This window comes from Notothenia rossii (genome assembly GCF_949606895.1).
Source record: "Notothenia rossii genome assembly, chromosome: 3".
Classification (NCBI taxonomy): domain Eukaryota; kingdom Metazoa; phylum Chordata; class Actinopteri; order Perciformes; family Nototheniidae; genus Notothenia; species Notothenia rossii.
Window position 1 is genome coordinate 35508079 of NC_136901.1, and position 23336 is coordinate 35531414.

The 23336-nt window shown below is 40.1% G+C and overlaps 1 protein-coding gene across 1 annotated transcript; it reads left to right on the plus strand.

Moving 5' to 3' along the window:
* Window positions 1–218: 218 nt before the first annotated feature.
* Window positions 219–22194, plus strand: vax2 (ventral anterior homeobox 2). The gene is made up of 3 exons (XM_079671698.1): window positions 219–1059; window positions 5369–5556; window positions 18594–22194. Exons 1-3 carry the CDS (start codon window positions 831–833, stop codon window positions 19074–19076), a joined length of 900 nt encoding a protein of 299 aa, XP_079527824.1. The 5' UTR covers window positions 219–830; the 3' UTR covers window positions 19077–22194.
* Window positions 22195–23336: the final 1142 nt, after the last annotated feature.

A 23336-nucleotide genomic window follows, 5' to 3' on the forward strand; every position in this document is an offset into this window, starting at 1 on the left:
AAGCGCACCACCATCGTCTCATGTCCTCGCGCCTGATCCCAAACTGCAGCGCGTTCATCGTCTTGTGAAAACGTGCCCAGTCGGCGGGCCAATAAGCGACGAGAAGTGCGTAGGCAGGAAGTGACGTGGGAGGTTCCTGCCTCTGTAAAGTGTATTACGGTGTCACTACAAACATTCTCCACACACTAACATCTCTGCTGTAGTGTAGGCAGGGTGTTAGCGTGCGTAAAACCAACGATTAAAGCTGACTTTATTTGTGCGTAAATGTGTACTAAGAGTCCCGAATACTGAAGGGGTTTCAACACTACAAATATTTTCTTGTTGACAGAAGACCCCCTTCTATGTGGCCATTTAACCACCAACAACATGCACCCACGGATCCGCAGAGGCAGTGGATGTTACCGGGGCTGAAGTAACAGGCTGCTCGGGACGCACCGGGAGAAACTTTTCCTGTGCCCGGTGAACTGTGACCGCTTCTCTTGGTGCACCGCCTCCTCTCATTTTATTTCTACGTGGCTGAGCAGTGTGTGTTCTTTTGTGGCACCTCCTCCATAGATCTGGTTGCGCCATGCATTTCTCCTGGCTATTATAGTAAGAGCACTTGCTCTGGTTTGGACTGCTCTGCGCGTCATGCCGCGACACCTGAATCTCACACCGGCTCCCAAACAGGAGTGCATGGTTTACTTGTAACTGGATCTACTTTTGAATTTTTGGAGGAAGAAGAGGGCATGCAAAGCAGAACACTTGCAAAGAGGAAAATAAAGTAAAAGACGAGGTGAGCAGCTACAGAAGGAGAGATTATCTTCAGAGAGTAAAACTATTACTTGTAGATGTTCGATCAGACCACCACTATGGGCGATGGGAACCACCGCTGTGGACCCAACCCGCTGGATCGGATGGAGACGAAGTGCCGCGCCGAGATAGGGAGCCGGTCCCCGGTTCAGAGCTCCACCGACACCCCGGGGACCTCAGCGTCCACCCCGACGTCCTCCAGCGAAGACGGGCACGACAAACTTTTGGGAGTGGACCCTGACTACTGTCGGAGGATATTAGTAAGAGGTACGTGAACGCAACATTTAAAACGAATTCACAAACTGGTAGAGGTTTCAGGAAGTCCACAATTGTCCCAACAATATGCAGGCCTTCTGTAATTATAGGCTCAATAATACTATAATTAAAATGACTAGACGTGCTGTTAAACATGAACCTGAATCTGGAGTTGTTAGATAATTAAAGCATTGTCAAAATGCTACTCTAAAATATCCTGAACTGAAATGAGGCAGATATTAAATGTAAAAGTGTCTGGACTGATGCTTGAATACAACACCCCTAAAGCCCCTGCTGTGGTAACAATGGGCGACTTTCACTTCCGTCATACCCAAATTACTGTAACACCACACCCGTATATCAATCCCAAAATAAAATCAGTAATTGCAGTGTATGATGTAATCAATTAAACGTATACAAACCTTATTTGGTACAGTCTGTATATGATAAGACTTATTTGTGTTCGTTTGAAAAGGAATTAGTCAGATTTAACAATCAAAACAATAGCTATAAGCATGTAATACATCTTTATTTTTTAACACAGGTTGGGAATCATAATTGATATACAAACAGAGGGACATTTTCAACTATAATCAGAGGACATTCCCCCGTAGGCTGTTACTGTAGAATTATTAACAAAGGAGTTGATGATAATAAATAAAACATGAACAGCTCTCCATCGATAACCACTATGAAGCGGTGTGTGTGTGTGTGTGTGTGTGTGTGTGTGTGTGTGTGTGTGTGTGTGTGTGTGTGTGTGTGTGTGTGTGTGTGTGTGTGTGTGTGTGTGTGTGTGTGTGTGTGTGTGTGTGTGTGTGTGTGTGTGTGTGTGTGTGTGTGTGTGTGTGTGTGTGTGTGTGTGTGTGTGTGTGTGTGTGTGTGTGACAGTGTGTGTTTACTTGTAGCTGAATGTCTTTGTGTGCCAACGTTATGTTAATGAACATCAGAATTATATTTTATTTAATATGAGTGCCCACGCCCTCCTGCCTGACTTTTTAAAAAATCCACCAAATTAAGATAAAATCACTGCAGTCAGAGAATAAAATATAGGGATACAATTTGGTCATTTGTTCAAATTAATAATATATAATTAAAGAGTTTTATTGTAATAATAAATGATTTTTATTGGAGTCAAATTTTAAATCTAAATCATCTGAAATAATTTGTATTTATTTTACGTTTGAATTATGTTAAACTGGATAGTAGATGTCTGTTACATGCTGCACGCTCACGTTATTCTTAAGCACGTAAACGGAAAGACCCAGCGAGTGGATCAGTCTAAATTAGATACTACAATTATTAAGCTACGTGAGATATATTTTGAATTCAGGCCAAGTAACGCTCACTAATAACACAAAGTCAGCACGTTACAGGATTCCCCTCCATTCAGAAATCCTATCCGTAAAAAAAAAAGGATGCAATCTAAAATAACAACTTGTATTTTTGTGCAGTATTTTTGCAGCATTGTGTGGTTGTTGCTGTGGGCAGAATCAATATGTCGGCCTATCAGTCCTCATTTATAGGCTGCTTGTTGTGGATGTTATTGTTGCTGGCTGGTCAGATGCATCCTTTATTGAACGTAAACTCGTGCGTCGTCCTGTGCCAAACAGAAGAACGGTAACTCGTTTCCATGAGGCTAAAGTTAAAAATAAAAACGCCAAATAAATACTATTATGAAGGCCACAGAATGTGCGAGGAGGAGAAGAAAAAATGCAGAAAGAAGGAAACAATTAAACGTGGATTCAGATTAATTTGTTGTTGCTTCTTCAGATTCGTCGTCAGTTCCAGTAAAAATATAAAAAGCAGGTTATATATATTTAGAAATATATCAGTTTAAGGATTATTGGTGTACATGAGATTGCGCATTTCTTCACATGAGACCGTGGCCGGCATGTTTTCATAAACTTTGTTAAATATAGTGATTTATCATCGCTTCTGTGTTGAATCAATCGCCGGTTAAAGGGGAGAAATGTGGCCTGTATAAGGACCGGGATGTGGGCCTGTTTTTTTCTGAACATAATGTAGCCTACATTACACGGAGAGGTGAGACCCGCAGTGTCAGGATTTGTTTTTGAAGCCGAGTCTTGATGCTCGGCTGTTCCACAGAGGCGGGGTCACCGAGAGGTCAGCAGGTCTGCGTAATGCCGCTGGTGCACCTCCTCTGCCTGCAAATGTTTCCATCACATTGTAAGCTGTTATTTATTTATTTCCCCTCCTCTAGTGAAGCCATGTAAGAACATTTTGTACATGTAAATCTGAATATTTGGATGGTTTAAAACATCTCTAACTTGCCTGGCGACACATTACGCAAAGGCATAATCCGTGCGTGAAGCTGGAGACCGCTCAGGCATGTTTCATTATGTATCTTAGGCCTCTAGGCTAACCACAACCTGAAGAATAACTGCCCCTGTGATTGAAATAACATTTTATTACACTACGGGGGTACTTACTGATTAAATTACTGCGTTTCATTCACTTTTTTATTTTCAATGCTCTAGCAGAAGCAGCCCACATTCTTCTTTTTACGCATTCATTTTTCTCTCTTTACATCTGCTGTATGTCAGAACTTCATATTATTTTTGTTTCTTTTATATTTCCACGCTTTTAAATATAATTTAATGTAAGGTGAGATTTGCCTTTCATACTCATTTTGAATTCCCCTTTTTATAGCTAAAATTATATAAATGTACTCAGTTTATATCTGTTCCATATAGTTTTGGTACCTGCAGGCGGTACCTTTCCTATACAGAACTATAGATGTTTGGTTCAATCAGTTTCGTTTCATATTTAATTCAGTTCTCTTCATATTTTATTGGATTGCATATTTTATGAACTCAAAACCCTGGACAAAGAGGAGGTCTTGTCTGACCTGCGTTTCCATTCAATGTGATAAATACCAACACATATTCCCGGCTACAGTGTAGCTAAAAGTAAAAAGATTTAACCTGTATTTAAAACAATAAAATGTGTCCTTAACATATTTTATTAATTAGTGTCGACAATAATCTGGATCCAGGGCGGGGTGTATTGACCCTGACACATCCAGGATATAGGTTATATTATTATTTGTATTTACCAAAATCTACCTTTTAATTTGGTTTCGTACACATTTAAACAAAAAATCTATTTAATTTTTTTTGTTCTACAAAAAATATTTTTGGACAGATCGAAGCAATCATTAGACAAAGTGTGACAAACGGCCCCACTAAATAAATATAAAAATGAATGTACTATAACCAAAAAACACCTGACCCTATAATAGACCTGCCCCTTTAATAAACAAACACGTGTCATTGATGTTGTTGTCGTTGTTGATGGATACTGACGCACAGACTTTGGAAACAGTTGAAAAGTCAAACAGTTGAAAGTGAAACTGTTGATTGTCAATTATTTTCCATGCAGGGAAATAAAACTATGCCACCTTTAAGTGCACGACCACTCGTTGTAAAACCCCGAATGGCCCTGAACACATATTCCTTGCTTTCAGTCAGCACTCAACACAAATCTCCGTTTATTTTTATCCCACTGTCTCCTTTTTCTTCTAATAAGCCGTTCTTGCTGCAAACGCTTTTGAATCAAGGATTTAAATAGGAGTGTTGGGTCAATGAAAGTGCAAGATATACGCACGACTGACGTAGCCTGCACCCACAGTCACGTGGAACAACATTATGCAGAGGGATTTAAGCGTTGAGTTTCATCTTAACATGAGGAACATCTCAGCAACAAACATTAGGTTTTCCTGAAACTGATACATGTATGTAATGGCAAGTATTTATTATGAGTTATTATGTTTACAAAACTTTTGTAAATAGGCCTATATTTGACAAAAGGGCCTCTTTCACAGGGCACAGATGTGTCATTAACACTCTCTTTTACCATTTGAAGCAATAAGCCTAACTGCTTATTAATACATCAGTTTGGCTACATGTAGGCCTATAAACCACCTCAAAGAAACTTGTGTTTACCTTTTTTATAACCTACAACTGTAAAATAGCCTACCACTCATATTATATTTTTGTTATAATGTCCTGAGTGTTTATATTCTGTAGCGGCGAAATTCTTAAAAGATAAACGTAAAAATGTAACTCCATCCTTAATGTGCATGTATTTCGGTGATCCAATACCGAACAGTGCTATACAGTTATTATATCCTGGTGCTTACCCCGGTAAATAACCATTTTCCATCTTTTGTGCGCCAATCCCGCCACCCACTGTCTCCCAAAACCCCCTTCAAAATAAAAGCATATCGTATAATCAAATCTCTAAAACAAAAACAGCACGAAAATCCACGTCTAACTTTTCGTTGTGTTTTTGTTCGCAGACGCTAAAGGCACCATCCGGGAGATCGTCCTGCCGAAGGGCCTCGACCTGGACCGGCCCAAGCGGACCCGGACCTCCTTCACGGCCGAGCAGCTGTACCGGCTGGAGCTCGAGTTCCAGCGGTGCCAGTACGTGGTGGGGCGCGAGCGCACCGAGCTCGCGAGGCAGCTGAACCTCTCTGAAACTCAGGTGAGGAAGAATTTACTCAAGTACTGTTCAGTACAATTGTGAGGTATTGAGTATTTCCATTGTCGGCTTTACTTCTACTCCCATTTGAAAAGGGAAATAATGTAAATGTACTCCACTACATTTATTTAACTGCTTTAAATGCATCTCTCAGAATTAAACGAGTGGACGAACTCTTTAAGTCACATTATTTAAACATTTTCCAAAGAGTCAATCGGAACGTTGTTTGTCTACAACAGTAAAAAGCTAGGCTACTTGATGCAACAATGTGGAAATGTTACATAAATATATACACCCATAAAGGCACATCTTTTAGGCCTACTCTTTACTTTAAATACAATTTGCTGATAATACTTTTGTGATTTAACTTAAGTAACATTTTGAATGCAGGATTATATTTGTAAGGATGTATTTTGACAATAATGTATTGGTACTTTGACTGGTCTTAAGTGTATGGAAAACCCATTGCTAAAAACTCCACCAACAATGAAAACAAACATTATATTGACGTTTTAAAAAAATCTATAACGAACATTGTTGATAATTACTTAGCAGAACAATTGTCACATGCTAACTAGCCTAGCCTCTGGTGACTAAAGCCTTAAAGGATATCTTTACACTTGAGTTACAAAGTTTATGTATTTTATTTATTTTCAAGCAAATTGTGTTAGTCATTTCGAATAAAAGTAGCCTAACTTTTGAAAAAAGTCACAAGTGTTGTTGGGGTCTTTAATTGGTTCCTCAGCCAATCACTGAGGAGGATTAGAAGAGCTGCCACGCCCAAACACTCACGTGGCTTGTTCACAATCACATTTTCAAATGCAAAAATTCCCAAAACATGTAAAATATCTATATCGGAATAAAATGAGTCCTTGTATCTAGGCCTGATCAGTTATGTAGCCCAGGTATTTAAAAGAAAAATGTGAAATGTTGTCAACATTTACTTTAAAATGATTTGTACTATCTGGAAGGTGTATGACATAAAAGCAGAACGGTTACTCAATGCGTAATGGTTGCTTGCATTTGACTATCCTGAGCAGCAATGAGAACACAAAATAAATGAACAGAAGGGAAGCGAAAAAAGCAACCTCGTTTGACATATTAAATTAAAAATGAATACCTCATTACTTCCAGTGCAGCTCACAAAATCAGTATAAACCATTTGCTGTGTGTGTTTTTGTATCGTAACAAGAAACGGTAATGCCCCGTGTTGGTAGACACAGTGGAGCGGCCTGTCGGCACATCCGGGTTCTTCTGAACACTCCTGACATTTCATAGCAGCCATAAAGCCCCCGCGCGCTTCATTCAAATCTGCTGCTCCACGAGCCCAACCCCTTTGTGTTTATTATGTGCGTCATCACTTATACACCAACTTGCATAGCACTGCATTAATAGCGTGTTTATATTAAAGTCACAACTCGTGCAGCAATTTGGGGTTTTTGTGCGTAAAATTTGTTTTTTCTTTGTTTATTTACAAATCACGAAAGGATATAAACTCCAGCACACTGTGTATTGGTGTTGTATGTTTCCTGTACATTTCAGATTCTTTATTGAGAGTCCATTCTGGGGGGAAAAAGCACAACTATTGCTTATTTTATCCAAAGTGTCTATCGGCTATCATTTTAAAATGGGCATATGGGTGACTTAACTCTCCATCTGTTCTATATTCAACATAAACCTGTATGTTACCAACATAGGACATCGTCTATGTAGTCTAGGCTATATATTGATGCAGTATGGTCTCCAAATAAAGTTCGAATAAGAAAAATTGTGGATACTTACGCACTGCTTCGCTACGTCTAAATACGCCTACGTCCAACAACATTTCTTATAAAGCTATGGGGTGAGGCTACTGTTTAGGTTTCAAAACGAAACAACTTCAAGCCACTAAATATATTTAAAGTATGTTTTGGTTATAACAATATTCAATTATGCGCCATGGGGATGGTTTTTTGTCTTTTTTTGGCATTTAGATCCCCTCTTGTGTATACAAAACACTTGTTGCAGGAGCTTTACGCATCATCCCTCTGGAGTACACCCAACATTAATATCTAAGCACAAAAAAACACACTCACACATAAAGCGTCTGAGTGTGTGTTGGTGTGTGCGCTTCACGTTTGGGGAGCACAGAGAAGCCACTGTGTCCCTCATTAGCGCTGACACTAGGGGTGTTAATGGGAGGGCCTCCGCTTCCTGCTGCTGTGAGGCGACGCTGATTGGCTGAATGAAAAACTGCCTGACCTTCAAGTTAGAACAAAATGTAAATAATAAAAGTCTCCATTCCTGTAATGGCGTGAAATATTGAACCCATGCATTTTCTTAATGATATTGAAGCAGCTTCTACGCGTGATCGAAAGGCTTTTAGTTGGCATTAGTGGGCTTGTCTTTCTTTTTATTATCTTCATATGTGGCGTTTGAATATTTCAGCATTCAAGGCAAATCATGCAAAAAGACATTAGGGAGCTCTCACAGTTTTAGGACATTATTAAGCGAGTTTTCAGGTGAATTACAGTGTGTTTTTCTCCATTATAAGAGCGTTTTAGCCTTTTTCTCTTACTTTGTTTCATTTGAATCTATCATCCATCTATTTATCCCTGCAAACAAAAAGTATAGGCTTATTTCAAAGCTAAACAAAAGGCATTGGAATATGAAATCACTTTGAACAAGTCGTGTTTTTGGCATATTTCCATTTGAGTTTTTTTACAGCACAAAGCTTTTCTCGCATTTGATGTGATCACAGATTCAGGTAGTCCAATCGAAATATTATGTAAACGTGAGGAAATTATTAGGATTTGATTTCTGTTAAACATTTAATCAGATTTTTTTGTCTGCCACAAATATCTAACCTATTTCATTCGCAGTAATAATAAGAAAAAATATCGAATTGTGCTTTTCATTGTTCCAAAAACCCATTTATCACACAGGTTGTAACCCAAAGATCTGCAAAATTCATATTCTCTCTAGTTTTCAAACAAATTCACTTTCACTTTTGTTTCAGAAACATTAATACCCAAAACACGATTAAAGTGTTATCACACTGTTTTTAGGAACGTGACAGGCCTTTTTATTTGTATCTGTTCCTAAAACACAAATACTAATTACAGTTATATGGGAGGTTAGATCGTTAAGTGTTTTTTTAACAATGTTTGGGGATTCGTTCATTGACCCACACATGCTGTAACTCCAATTAGTTTAGTCAGGTATTCGAACTGATCACGCAATGAGGCAGGAGACAACACACACACTCACACACACACACACACACACACACACACACACACACACACACACACACACACACGCGCGCGCGCGCGCGCGCGCGCGCACACACACACACACACGCATACACCGCACACACAGTCACACACTCAATGCAAAGGCCTAATGGGAAACTACTATTTTTTCAAAGGCATGATGATTGACAATGCGATTATTATAAATAATGCCATTAATGTGTCTCCAAAAAAACAAGCAGATAACTTAAATGAAAGTTTATTTAAAAAAATAAATAAAAATACTTCGAAATGTATGTCTGGTGATTTTGACGTAACGTGTGGTAGATAGCGTGTCATCGCAATTTGGATACCACGTATACTTTCACCAAAACTACACAATAAGAGTAGGCTAAAACAAGAAAACAGCTTAATAAAAGCCTATGAAAAGCGCCAAGGCCTACAATTGGATGGCCTCTTATTGTTCCAATCCGCAGTTAACAATTTCAAGATATTTCAATTACGTTAAACTTCATATCTTCACTTTCTCCTTCATCCACCAGCACCGTAAGTTGTAAAGGAGTCAACCGCGAATATCGTATTTTTAACCCATCAATTAAACCTACATTTTTCAAATTACAGAAGAAGAAAACTCCAACCAAGTAAATTTACTCAGGTATTTATACGTATACTCGTACTTTACAAGGGTATTTCCATTTCCTGCTACACATACTTTTACTCCACTACATTTTGGTGGCAATTGTTGTAGCCTACTTTTTACTCCAGTATGTTTATAAAACACTCATAGATACTAGCTACTTAGGCTACATGAAAACACATGATGTGATACAATACATTAATTATACACAGTGTTTAAAACAAAAATGTCTAAAGACGAACGACTAACATTAAAATGACTTGACATATTTTTCCTTTTAAAAACATACCATTATTATCCTGCAACACTGTTATTCAAAAGGAGCTAGTTGGTATACTCAGCACTTTTACTTTAGATATACGAAGTTTCAATATTTTAAGACCACATTAATTCTACTTTTTCTCCAGTAAAGAGCCTCGGGTTTTCTTCCACCTTTGATTAAATCCCGTCTGAATTTAATGACACAGAAACGCTGCTTTAGGACAATTCTTTCCTATTCTGATATTTGACACTTAAATACATCCATAAAATTGCGTAAATAAACGTATTTTGCGGTATTAGTATAGCTGCAGCATCGCGAGAATGAAACGTAAATCTCGTTCACACTGCTGAAGTAACGCGTTACCGAGTAATCCGGCAGGTGGCTCCCCGCTACAGCGGAACACAGCAGGAGGGGAGGAACACACAGAAACCGTAACCTAAAACAACGAAAGCCTCTTCATTTATTTCTGGTCAGTTTACTGGTGGATTTTCACAGATAGCACACATGGATGATCTGGGATTCTTCCGCTCTTATTGTGAAGGCATGTGGAGGAGTATCATGGGTGTTAATTAAGATGTGTGTGGATTTAATGTAAATGAGCACAGAGAAAGCTTTACTTTTTTGCTAACTTTTTTGAGTAATTATGAGCTTTGTTCTCAATATTTGTTGAGATAATACATTTGTAGGTGATTCCTCCCACCTTCTTGATATACTCTTGGATGATTTGTGTGACTTCAGGAGATTTTAGGACACCACGCTGTGTGGTCACTTTAAGCTCTTCCTCGGTGTGCTGAGTTTGAGTGCAGCTGACGTATACTCTGCCATTGTATCAGTCCATTGTTGTTTGCAGCTCTTCCATGGAGAAGCAATGGGTTTAATGGTGTCTGGGCTGGGGCCTAATCCTGCAGCAAATGGGACGGAGCTCACTGATGGAATCATGTTTAATCTTTAATGTAAAGATGAATGAACGCCGCACAGATGTGAACTTCGTTTGAATACCATTCCCATAAAAATGTCCATGCAAAGACCAAAAAACGTCCTATAATGGTGGAATTTTATTATGTAGTGTTCTTAGAAAGTGTAAAACTTAAAAATGATGCTTCTTGTATATTTGTTTAGCTTCTGGCAACAGAGGGAGGCTGTAGGTCACGTGTTGGAGCTGGTATTGTCCTTCTAAAGGATCTTCATGACTTATGTTAATCATTTTCTTGTAAATCAATCTATTTATAAAACATATTATAATAAGAACTTTGGCAGGAGGAATATCCCAGAGAGAGTAAGCCTCTATTAAAACTAGCTGACCCTTGTATGACCTGATAAATCTAAATACCCAGTTACAGATTTACACAAAATATAATCTAGATGTATTTTTATTAATTAAGGATTGTACAATTGTCCAGGCATTGTTGTACATGGACACAGGAGTAGGCTACACTCTGAGGTTGAAAACTGATAACATTTCTGCTTTTTTACTTGAAAATCAGAAAAATAGGCTCGTTTGATACCACGTACTGTAGGAAATCAGTGTCTTTGTAGACAACAAGTTGTGTTTCTGTGTCTGCGTACAGTGAATGCCTCGTTGTGTGTATTGTTCTCAATGGCAGTGAGACAGCCGGTGTCTGGCCACTTGTCTGGGCGTCGAGGACCCACCCATGACGTGTCGCTGTGCAGATGTAGCAGCGAGGAGGCAACACAGTACGGGGATTGTCCAAACACTCAGAATGGAGAAAGAGATAGGAAGGGACGCAGACAGACAGGGAAACACTTGCTGCTTTATGCATTCAGAGAAAATGTTTGGTGATGTAAAGAAACAAAGTCCTTCCTCATTTCTCTGAGCTGCAGCGAGAGCATCGTCCTTTTGTTCCACTCACTGACGGTCAAGAAACCTGCAAGGCTCTGATTATCTAATCAACTGATTAGATAATCACGAGGACACAATGGCAATTAAGTCGCATTTGCGGTTGTCCTTAATCACTCTGTCAGATTGAATTGACTTGTTTCATCAGCTCCTGGCAGAGTAAAGTGTGTGTGAGTGTGTGAAGGCGAGGAGTCATTTTCCAAACGTATGGAGGACCACATCATCCAAGATTTGATACAAGAGGTTTTTAGTTTTGGAGCTTGGGTTTCCATGGTGGTCAAAGGTCGTCCATGCAGTAAATTTATAATGCAGATGTGTGGCATCTTTCACAAACCTGAAGTAGAGATTGGAATCTTAACCATGTGTTTCATAAAATAAAATACAGTAAATTCCTGACGTATTTAATCCAAAAATACGTTGTAGGGGAATGTCAAATGTTTATGTTTAATTTAGGAAGTCTGACTTTCAATTCTTATTGTAAAAAACGGCCAGGAATGTATTTTAACTTACGAATCTTTAGTCATATTCACTCAAATTGTTATTATATAGTGGTTAGTACAATCACATACTGTATGTATTAACTAATTACACAAACACATTCAGGGGAGACATTTAAATACATGAAACTTCAATATATATTTATTATAGTTTATACTGAGTTAAAGCCCAAAGTAAATGAAGTATGCCGGCATGCAAAAAAACATCAGGAACAGATGGACATGCATTATATGAAGTGTTAGACGTATGGGGGCAAACATGCACTAATGAAAAAATGGCAGCTAAATGTTGCAACCATCATCCGTTCTTAAGACCTCTGTGTTGCTATTTCCATCTCTGACAACAAAACAAACATGAGTCCTAAAAGACCAAAGACCCAGCAGTTTTTATTTATTTATTTTTGCCAAAGTTGATTCCAGTGGCTGCGGGGTGACATGTAAGAAAAGTCACGGACCACATTCAACCCCCTGCTGATTTCTTCGGTGAACGAGTGCTGCACATCTCTATCATTACAGTATGAGAAGGGAGGAGGTGAAGGCTGTTAACTAAACCTGGTGAATGGGTGTAAAAGGCTAGAGGGAGGGGTGGATAGAGAGAGGAGAGAAAAAGAGCCGGGCCTCGTAAACAGTCCCAAGTGCTTTTGCGCTAAGGAGGATTAGTCAGCCATATCTACCAGCTTCTATAAGACGGGGTTAACCCCTGGCTGAACCTGGCTGGACATGTGCTGCACCGACGGAGGGCCACGTCGCTTTTATTCGCTCAAAGTTAGATGATAAGGTTTTGGGGTCAGCTAAAATGATTTTTAATTTATTTTAATCGTTTATTTGGTAGGCACATTGCACGTTAATGAACACTTACAACAATAAATGTGGCAAGCGTAAATATGCCGGATTTAGCTATGAGCTACTTTCCATCCGCAGTCCCTCACTTACAACATATAAGAAAATTGACAAACATAGCAAATACAAATACATGAAGTGCAAAAAGAGCAAGAGCAGAATACACAAGTATTTATGATATGGCAGTACAATACAGCCAATATAGCAGCAATACAATATAGCAGCATCAATGCATAAAGTGCAAGAGGAGATACCCCTGTATTAAAGTGCATTTCAGAATCAGAATACCTTTGTTAGTCCCACAGAGGGGAAATGTGCATCGTTACAGTTACATTTAGCGGTGATTGCACGTCTGTTTGTTTCTCAACCATTCTTTTAGTTCAACTTTGAATCTATTGAGAGTGGGACAATCCTGTATCTCAGTTGGGAGGCTATTCCACAATCAGCTGCCTTTAATGGAGAGGACATTTTGTCCAAAAGTGGTCCGTCTGCGTTGGACTTCACCGTCTCCTCTGGTTTCTGACCTAGTGCAGCGTCCAGTGTGTTTTTAGTGGATGAAAAAGTCAAGTTCGAGTCCAATATGACTCGAAGATACTTGAACTGGGAGACTAGTTCTAATTCTGCTCCGTTTAAAAACACAATGGATCCTTTTGACTGGTCTTTTTCTGAACATCATGCATACTGTTTTTTTTTGTAAGCAAATGTCGTTCAGCCAGTGTTGAACCTTGTCCAATGCATTTGAGAGACAGGATGAGATCATTTCAGTGTTTTTCCCATGTACAAAGATCATCATCGGCATACATTTGCACATTCAACTCAGGACATACATTAGGTATGTGGTGGTATTGGTGATTTTGTTGAGGGAAGTATAGTGAAAAGATGGGAGGCAGGTGAATGTAGTCGAGGTTTGGTTGATGAGGAGAGGAAGAGATGGATGGAGTGTTCGTGGAAAATTACTTGAGCAGAACCAGGGTTTTATGTCTCATATGAAGTGATCGTTAGTGTTTATAAATCTTAAGGGTGATGGATTTTAAGGAAAAATAAAAAACTTGGGTCGGTTTGCAAAGCACAGAGATTTAATTCAGGCGAATAATTTCATTCCTTTAATTTCCCATATATGATACTGAGATTCTGTCATCTGAAACCTTCGCTTCAGACCTGTTTACATGGCTATTGAAAGCAAACATTTCATATTCTTTCAAAATAAAAGCATTTTTGAAGTAAAAAAAAAAAGGCAAATACAATTTGAAGAATTGTTCAATGTTTAGTTGCCCAGACAGGAAATGCCATTCTCTGACTTTAAAGACTTAAAGAGAATTTTTTTTCCATGTTGATGTAGAAGAGGCATGAAAAAGTGGATTTTACATAATAGGTGACCTTTAAAATACTTAATTGCTTATGTTGTTTTTTGTATAATCCGTAAATGTGTATTGCACACATTGAGTAAGCCATTGTGTTAGCGCACTACGTTTAAGTTTCTTCATCATGGCGTCTGATGGGCCTTCCCATACAACGCCATTGGTACGTTAGATTTAGTTGAGTATCCACTGGTCTGTTACACACAGATGAATGGCCGCCGGTCCGCCTGGTACAAACTCTCCGGAAAGGAGTTTTCATTATGTGCTGCGGCTCATCACATGCCTGGGATCAGGGGGTCTGAGCAGGGTCAGCGCGGGAGCAGCGAGCTGCTGGAGGGGTCATGGAAAGTGTGAAAGGTTGTCACCAAGTGTCCTTCTTAAAGACTTTACCGTCACAATCCCACGTTCCTATCTGTGCAGCATTATGGGCATTATGGCGGCGAGCGTTAAATCACCTTAGATGTTTGGGTTAATGCGCTCCATGGCCTTGGCGTAGGGTAGACCAGTTCCGCTTAGCTGAGTTGCAGTAAAGTGATTAAAAACAGAGACAAATATACGAGAGAGAATTATAGAAACGTCTAAACAAGCACACATTTTCTTTATTCCAAATGTGACTTGGATCATGGTGGGTCGGGCTTAGCTGATTTATTTTATAGACACATATGGATCCTCGGTGGATCTGTTCGCTGGGTCTTGATCTGGCTTAACCTTTCTACCTCTACCCCAGTTTGCCTGTCGCTCTCTTTGCAGCTGTCTGGATTCCCAACGCAGGCCTGTGATTGGCTGACCTCTGCCCGACTGGCTGGTGTTTTCATAGATGTCGGCCTGATCATCTCTCCCTGACCTTGAGTTTACCCCACCCTGCATGTATTTAACCCCACCCTCTTATTTCTATCCCCTACCTTGTGTTTGGGCCCTTGATCCGGAGCGATGACGTCCCACCTCGCTCTGATTTTGTCCTCTTTTTGCTTCCGTAATTCAATGTATTTCCAGTTTAAACCAGATGATATGAAAGAAGTGTATTACATAGTATGTTTGGAAATGTGATGTTCCCAACAAATCCACTTTTTACTTCAGTACCCATTGGAATAAGGGAACACCTGAACTTTTTTAAAGTTACCATATCTTTGTGAGGCCTTTGTCGATAAATGTTCCCGGACAGGACAGGGTGTGGTTGCTGTTTTCATGGGATTGGTTCTTAAATGGAAGCAGTATACAGTAAATAACACTTAAATACAAAAAAAGACTGTAAAACATTGAAGAAAAAAGTGCTTGACCTTAAAACGCAATCACAATATGAGGGTACAACCATGCGTCCACTAGTTTTGGTTTTGCCACCCTCACTTCAGTCCTTGATCCCCCTCCCAATGCCCTGGCCTTGCCCTCGTGGGCCAGAGTGCAGCAGGGCGGGGTGAAGAGGGCGAGGCCGGGGGCAAATGCAGGTCGCCATATCCAGATCTCCCTCTGTAATCTCTGCCCCGGCTCTGAACCCTGGATCCCATTAAAAAGGATTGTAGATGTATCGAAGGCAGCTTTGCTTTCTTCCCTTCTCATCATTTTCTCCCTCTAATGAAATCCCCCGGTGAAACACAAGCGAGATTCCTTTTTTTTTCTCCCCCACCAATGGATGGGAGTATAGTGTCACGTGAAGATTAAGCCCCGCCCACAACATGGGAGAGGTTGGGAGTTTCATCTGAAATGAAAGCTTTTGAAAAGCTGTGGTTGCTCGACAGGCGGTGGCGCATGAGTCAAATGCACAGAGAGGTTTCAGAGAGGCAGTGTGTGAGCTAACGAGGAAGAAATGTAGAAGCAGCTTCACGGAGATCATTTGTGCCAATAATCCCTCCCTTCCTCCATCTCCCCTCTTATCTCCATCTCCACTATCCCTCCCTCCCTCCCAGCCTCATCTGGTCTTTACAGTAAGACCTGCTGGCGTCAGCATTCCTCCCTGAGCTCTCCGATCCCATTATTTGCATCGTGGTCAGTGGCAGTACGAGGATCTCGCTCCCCTATAACTGCCTGCCGAGCTTTTAGAGTGATACTATAGTTACCACCAGCCGGCCTGATTACCTGATTACCACACTATCAACAACTACTAAATCTCGTGTCAACCAATCAGGAGACTCTTCGTAACATTGTTGTTTTTAGACGTGGTGCTGACCGCGCAAAAGGTGCTTTGATAACCAGGTATCGGGGATTAGATCACTTGAATTCTACGAAGATCGCGAAGAGGCTGATGGAAAGTCTGGTGTGTGCGTAACGACTTCCCATGTTGTGTTGGGTGAACTTAGGTAGAGGGCAGGTTGAGGACGGTTGCAAAATAGAGGAGGAATAAACATGGTTGTTGTGTCTGGTAACACAGATTTGTATTAAAACAAGCATCAGTTTTTTTGCTTCATGACAAACATATTTTTTAGCATATTTTAGCCATTTTATCAGAAGTTATTGAACCAGCCAGAAGGACCAGAGTCCAAAAGATAATTGTTTTAGTCCCGATAACCACTCCTCAGCTCAATGTGACCTTTTCTTGGTTTTATCTGTTGTATATCAATCTAAATTGAGTGTTAATGAAGTACACAAGACATTATGACGGGCCTTATTTCAATATTTCTTTACTTCACTATTCCTTTTTTTGATCAAAAAAAAAATCATCTTAAAAATACAATTCTTTATACATTTTAAAAGAATATCCGGGAAAATGTAAATAGTTGCCTCATGGAAAACAGAAAAATAACAAAATCCCTCGAATTTCTTTCAATTGACAGACTTTTTGTTAGTTTGTAATGCTTTCTTTACCCTTTTAACATCTAATTTGAACTATTTATCATCACAAGATACTACAAATATTTCATCCTTCCCTTATGACAACACGATGATAATAGCCCAACAAGAAATCAGCCACCTCTCTGCATGCCGCGCTGAAAACACTCAAAAAAAAAAAAACTCGGTCAGGATGGCATACATTTTTGATGTGTGTGATTCCTCTCGCTGGTGCTCTCCGTGCAGCGATCTGCCGTGACCCCCCGTTGCCTTCCGATCAACATCCCACCGAGCCCCGAACGTTTCCACACGCTATACATTAAAGCCACGCTGCACCCCATCAATTAAACACGGCGAACAAGGACAGGCAGAGTTCACCGAGCTTTCCTCAACCTGCATGCCGGTGTTGTGATGTGGGGAAGTTACCTGCCGTGAGAGAGGAGGATGGAGCAGATTATGACTGTTTTTTAAATTAAAATATTACCTTTTATTACCTTCTTGAGCCAGAAATGTTTCATGTTGCAAATGATCTCCACCTCCTACACTGAAAGAACTGAAACGTTGACTTTATGTGAAATCTGTGGACATTTAATTAAAGTTAACGTTTTCACTGTATGGCTATATTTAGACTCTAGCTAGCACATACCAGTCTCCATATCGTGAGTGATAATATTCCCTCTTTGCTGCATAGCTTCGATATCACTGCCCCTCCCCCATATGTACATTAGGGCCTTGAAGTGAGAGAGCAGGTAAAGTGCTACCATGATCAAATGTGCAGAGAAAAACAACTGATTTGATCCAATGGACTGTGCCGGGGGATTACAGTTTGTTCAGTATGCGTGTTCGACTGGTTTACTGCTAAGGTGCTGCGTGCTATCACCGTTAGCATGCTACAGCTAGATGTGCTTGAAGCAGGCGGAGTTCACTGAGAAGCAGAGAAGTCGTGTTTCCAGCCTGTGTCACAACCTTTGGGCATGTAAAGAGGTAATGTCAGGGAGCGTTAGTGTAAGACATCAGTGATTTGTGCGTGTTCAAATGTTAAATATCACAAGTGGGGGGGGGGGGGGGGGGAGTTCACGAGTTATGAAACACTTTCAGCAAGTGGAAGCTGTAACTTTGAGCAGTTTGGTGTCAGAAGTATTGTAGAAATGTTCAAACACACCGACGTATTGCTTTCTAAATCTTATTCTTAATCATTTATTTATAATAACTGGGCAAAATTGAATATTTACTGAATGGAAAAACACAAACTGAACTAAATGTCTTGTATGGAGAAGTTTTCTCTCAATTTAGAGATTCTAAAGCTTTTTTCCCTTGTTGTCATGTAATTTGAATTCTGTATCATAACAAGACACCACATATATTTAATTCTTCACATATGACAACAAGGTGATAATGGCCCGACAAGGTATTACTGACCTCTCTTAACTCAGTGAAACTCAGGATATAGTTTTCTGTTTTGTTTGGTTTTCCAGCCCTTTTTCCTGTATTCTCTCTTCTATTTATCGATTTTATTGACTTTTCCGCTGACAAAGTGTGCGTTTGCGACAAAAAAAATACTGACGTGAATCTCTCCTCTCCACCGCTTGTTGCAGGTCAAGGTCTGGTTCCAAAACCGCCGGACCAAACAGAAGAAGGACACCACGAAGGACTCGGACAAACGCTCCTCCTCCTCCAACGAGTCCTTGGCCACCTGTAACATCCTGCGGCTCCTGGAGCAGGGCCGCCTCCTCTCGGGCCCCATCCCGCCGCACAACTCCCTCCTGGGGCCCCACCCCTCCAACGGCTCCCTGCTGAGCAGCCCGGGCGGATCCTCCACCTCTCAGGGGATGGGCACTCCGCCCTCCTCCCTCGCAGGGGGGACTTTCGGGCTGTCGCTGCCCTCGCTGGGCGGCACACCCCCCTCACCCCGCCTGGGCGTCCCCTCCCATCACTCCCTTTGCTTCTCCATGCCGCTGCTGGGGGGCGCCCACCACGAACTGACATCCGTCTACGGGTGCGGTTCTTCAGCTTTTGAGCCGTACATGCGGCTGGACAGGAAGGAGGCGGATCATGGCGGGAAGAAGACGGTTTCTTAAGTCCTGCGACACCTGGGGACTCGTCCTCAGACCTCCACCCCTCAAATCTGTTTTAACTCTTGACTTTCAGCAGATTTGGGGGGAAAGAAAACAACCTGGATCATGTGATCTATGCGGCACCATTTTGTTCCACCGTTGACACAAAATGGTGAAACGATGGCGGGATGGACGTGTTGTGACGGAGACTCTCCCACATAAAAAAAAAAACGTGTGAATTTTTGCAGGAAATGCCGTGTGTGTGTGTCGCGTGAACCCTGACAGACAGATGTTTTATCCCCGCTCTCTTTGCAGTGGTTTCAGTGACTCTTCACTTTGTGTCCAGTGAGTTTGTGTGTGTGGTTTTCTCTCTCTATACAGGCCTTAATTTTACTGTTCAGGAAAAAAAAAAAATACTTGACATGGATAGTTCAGACTGAATCAGCGTCTGAATAAGAGGAGTGATAATTCAAAGAAAGCAGTTTGTACACATTTCAGTACATATTCCCGTACAAGTGGCCATGTTTGATTTGAGTTAATGTGCTATCACAATATGGAAGAAACACTGAAAAAAAAAAAAAAGAATCGTAGCATTTAAATATCAATCTCTTTGGTGTCCAGCAGTAGTTTTATGTAAATTCTTTATTTGGTTGTGTTTGTGTATGAAATAATGTGGTAGGATCTGGACAAATGGTGCAAAACTCACATATCTAGATCCCATAGTTTTAATATAAAAGAACATTAAGAAGGATAAGTGTGTGAGGAAGCTGGTGAGACTCTGCCAAAGCATTTATGGACCAAGCTTTGGAGGTGTGTGTCCTCCAACCACTGAAGCAAGTCAAGGTCAAACTGAGATGACCTTTGAGCCCAAATGTACAGTTTTTGATTGATTTTGACCGTTAAATCAGACTCAAGTCTAGGTTTTTATAACATCTGTCCCACTTTTTGAACAATTATTGTATTTACAGAACCAAACGTGTGTAGGCCGGAAACTTCTTCGATTTTAATCATCAATTTTGTTCATATTTCAAGCTAAATCCACACATTTTCTAGTTCCAGCTACAAAAAAATACAATTATCTTTATATTCTTTCTCATATATGACAATTAACCACAACAGCCTCTGAGGAAAAAAAATGTAAATCCCACATTTTCACATTTTATTTTATTTAAGTTGCCCATTTTATGGTTTGCAACATCACAACTGTCAGAAGTACTCTCTCATCAGGTCATATCCATAATCACAAGAAATGTATTTTTACACAGGAGACTAACGGTCTGCTTACATCGCAGCATCTTAAATATTTTCAATAATATATTTACTTTTTCTTTATTTGTGTTTGCGCCATGTTTCCCTCTCTTTAGACTTTTGGCCCTCCTGCTTGCCCCCCCCCCCCCCCATTGAAAGCACTTTATGTTTGTAGGTTTTTATACATCCTCATGTATGTGCCCCCCATTTTCTCCTTATTGAAAAATCCCAGCTTTAGTGAGACTCGACACTTGGTGATCCTCCCGAACCTAAATTGACTCCAGGATCAGAAAAAAGCCCCCTCCGAGACCCCCTACATACATCAGCTGTATTTCTCCCATATGATGCCATGTTTCCTTGTTGTCCAAAGAAAATCAAATCTCGCCTGCAACTCCCCACAGTTTGCCCTCAATCTGTTTGTGTCAGATGAGTTCTCAGCTCTTTTCACAACTTCTGTCAGCTGCTTCTCCTTTCCACCTCTTACTACCCATTCATGTCTTCTCATTGTGAGGTTTAACATGTGCTCGCTGTAGGTGGCTCGACACCTATTTAAAGAAAAAGCGACCACTGTTGTGACATCAATTTAAAAAGCTGCTCACGAGTAAAAGCCAGGTCTAAAGCGTGTTTCCAGCTGCAGGTAAATGCATGGGAAGGTTTTGACCTCAGCTTATGAAAGGAAACCTCTGTCTGGCGGCCTTTTTGCACCCGTGTAGTGCCGGGATAGCAGGTGATTTGTTATTGTTGTGTTCAGGCCCCAGCAGTACTGCGAAAACCCCTGTTATCCTCCCGGGCTCTTTGCGGCGGTCCACTTGTGCTGTATTCTTTTCTATAAGCACTATCCATAATTCACACGCTGTGGCATGAAATATTCAGCAGAGCGATGGAGCTGAGAGGTCAGGAGGCTGCTTTCTCATGTAAGGCCGCTGTATCCTTTCACAAACCTTCCCTTTTCTCCCTTTCACTCACCAGAGGGGCGTTTTGCTTCATGCTTTCCTGTAAGCAAAACAGTCACGTTTTTTAACTGGAATATTTATTTCGTGTTGCATGATTTAGAGCTGTACTAGGAAAAGAGGGGCTCTACAACAAACTCTTCTTAATGATCCCATTTTCTGTTATTTGTGACGGTAGAGGAGTTTGTGGTTACAGAAGACATTTCCATCCATTCAGAATCAGCACTGACTCATGTTCTGTCACTGTACGGTGGTGTTTTGTAATGTAAATCTGCAGTTACTGTATTGTACGCTCATTCACGGCGACGAGCAGCTATAGGAGAGGGATGTGAGAGTCCTGCCGCTTAAACAAAGCCTTTTTTGTTTTGTTTGTCCGTAATCCAGCTGAGTGGAAGTGTTGCTTTTGACATCTTGCACTTGTTTACCACCATCTCAGAAGCATAGTGGGCCTTCTCACTACTGCATCGTGGGTTTTTCTGTTGGGTAAAGTCCTTTTGAGATTGTGTGGAAATGTTCCTTCTATTTTATTTTCCCTTTATGCACAGCCAAGGTCCTGCATAGGCCTTAACTTCCTTTCTTTTAAGCAGTAAAAGTTACTAATGTCAAGCTAATGGCACCATCTACTACTTATGATGAACAAACTCTATGTACATAGATATAAATTTATATATGAATATATATAAATGGGTCTTTGCACAAGTTATCTCCATGTCCGCTCCATGTGACTTTAACAGGAAAAAACAAAATGCGACGGAAGATTCATAAAAAAAAAAAAAGTCTTTATATATGCTTTACAATTCTTTGTCTCATTAACATTTTGCACTTATTTAAAGAGGCTTACTTCTGTTTCTGGGCTGACAGAGCTGTTTTCACGCTCGGCCAAGATATTGTACAATATGTATATGTATTTTTATTCATATGCATATAAATATATGTCTATGTAATTTGCCTCCTGTGTTCTGTGTTCTTCACTTTCTGCTTCAAAGACACGAAAACTAGCATCTAAAATGTGTGTTTGTAATATGTTCTGTACTGAATAATCAATCATACTTCTTTTAAAGGGTTATTCAGTGAAAATATGAGTTTCTGTTTCAACACATAAACATGACTCACATCTGCTTGCACTATTTCTATTCAATGAGGATTTTGGGAAGGCCTTTGCTCACTCGCATATTTATCAAAAACCTTGGCTTATTGGTCCTTTCCATTAGCGTGGCAGAAACATCAAGGTCGTGGACATTTCACCTTTTCAGGTCTCTTTGTGGAGGCCTTTGAAGACCTTTAATTCTCTTCTGGTTTGGATGGTGGCGCACAAAGACGTGAATTAATGCGCCCTTGGGTCATTAATTGGATGAAAATACACAAAAAGTGGAATGATGTGGGCGATTCTGCTCAATGTTAGAGGTAAATACATCTCATATTTTCATGACAACAACAAATACTTTTGAAGAACGAAAAGTAATTGGAAGAACTTGGACAGGGCTGCTGGTCAAATAACACGTTTAATTGAGTCCATCGAAGAATCTGCAGGCCCATGCAAAGCCCTTTTGTGGTCCATGTAATTCTATGTTTTGACCACTTTAATTATACAATTTCATCCGTATTGAATCCTGCCAGATTCAAGTAGAATGCCATTTCCCCAAATATTAACAAAACATAAACGTCAGGTTGTAATTTGATGCCTAATTAGACTATTCAGTTTTGTTAACTGCAAAATTCAGCAGATTGATTATTACTTCTTCTTTTTCACACAACAAAAACAACATTTAAATATTTAATTTATTTTGTATCTGTGACAGTTTTTCACTTTTGATCAAATAAATACAGTAAGTAATCTGTATATAGCTGTTATTTAAACATACATAAATCCACATTCCTTATATTAAATCTAAAGATACTATTCCCCCTTACACATTATAAGCTCTACTTTGCAGTCTCAGAATGGAACAATATTAAAATCAATCAATAAATATGATGTTTTTATCCATTAAGATCAATCTTTATTGATTGATTGGAACATTTATTATGTGATTGATGCCTCACAGGTTATAATCCAGTAGGCCGAAAATAGGCCTTTCTGCAAAGG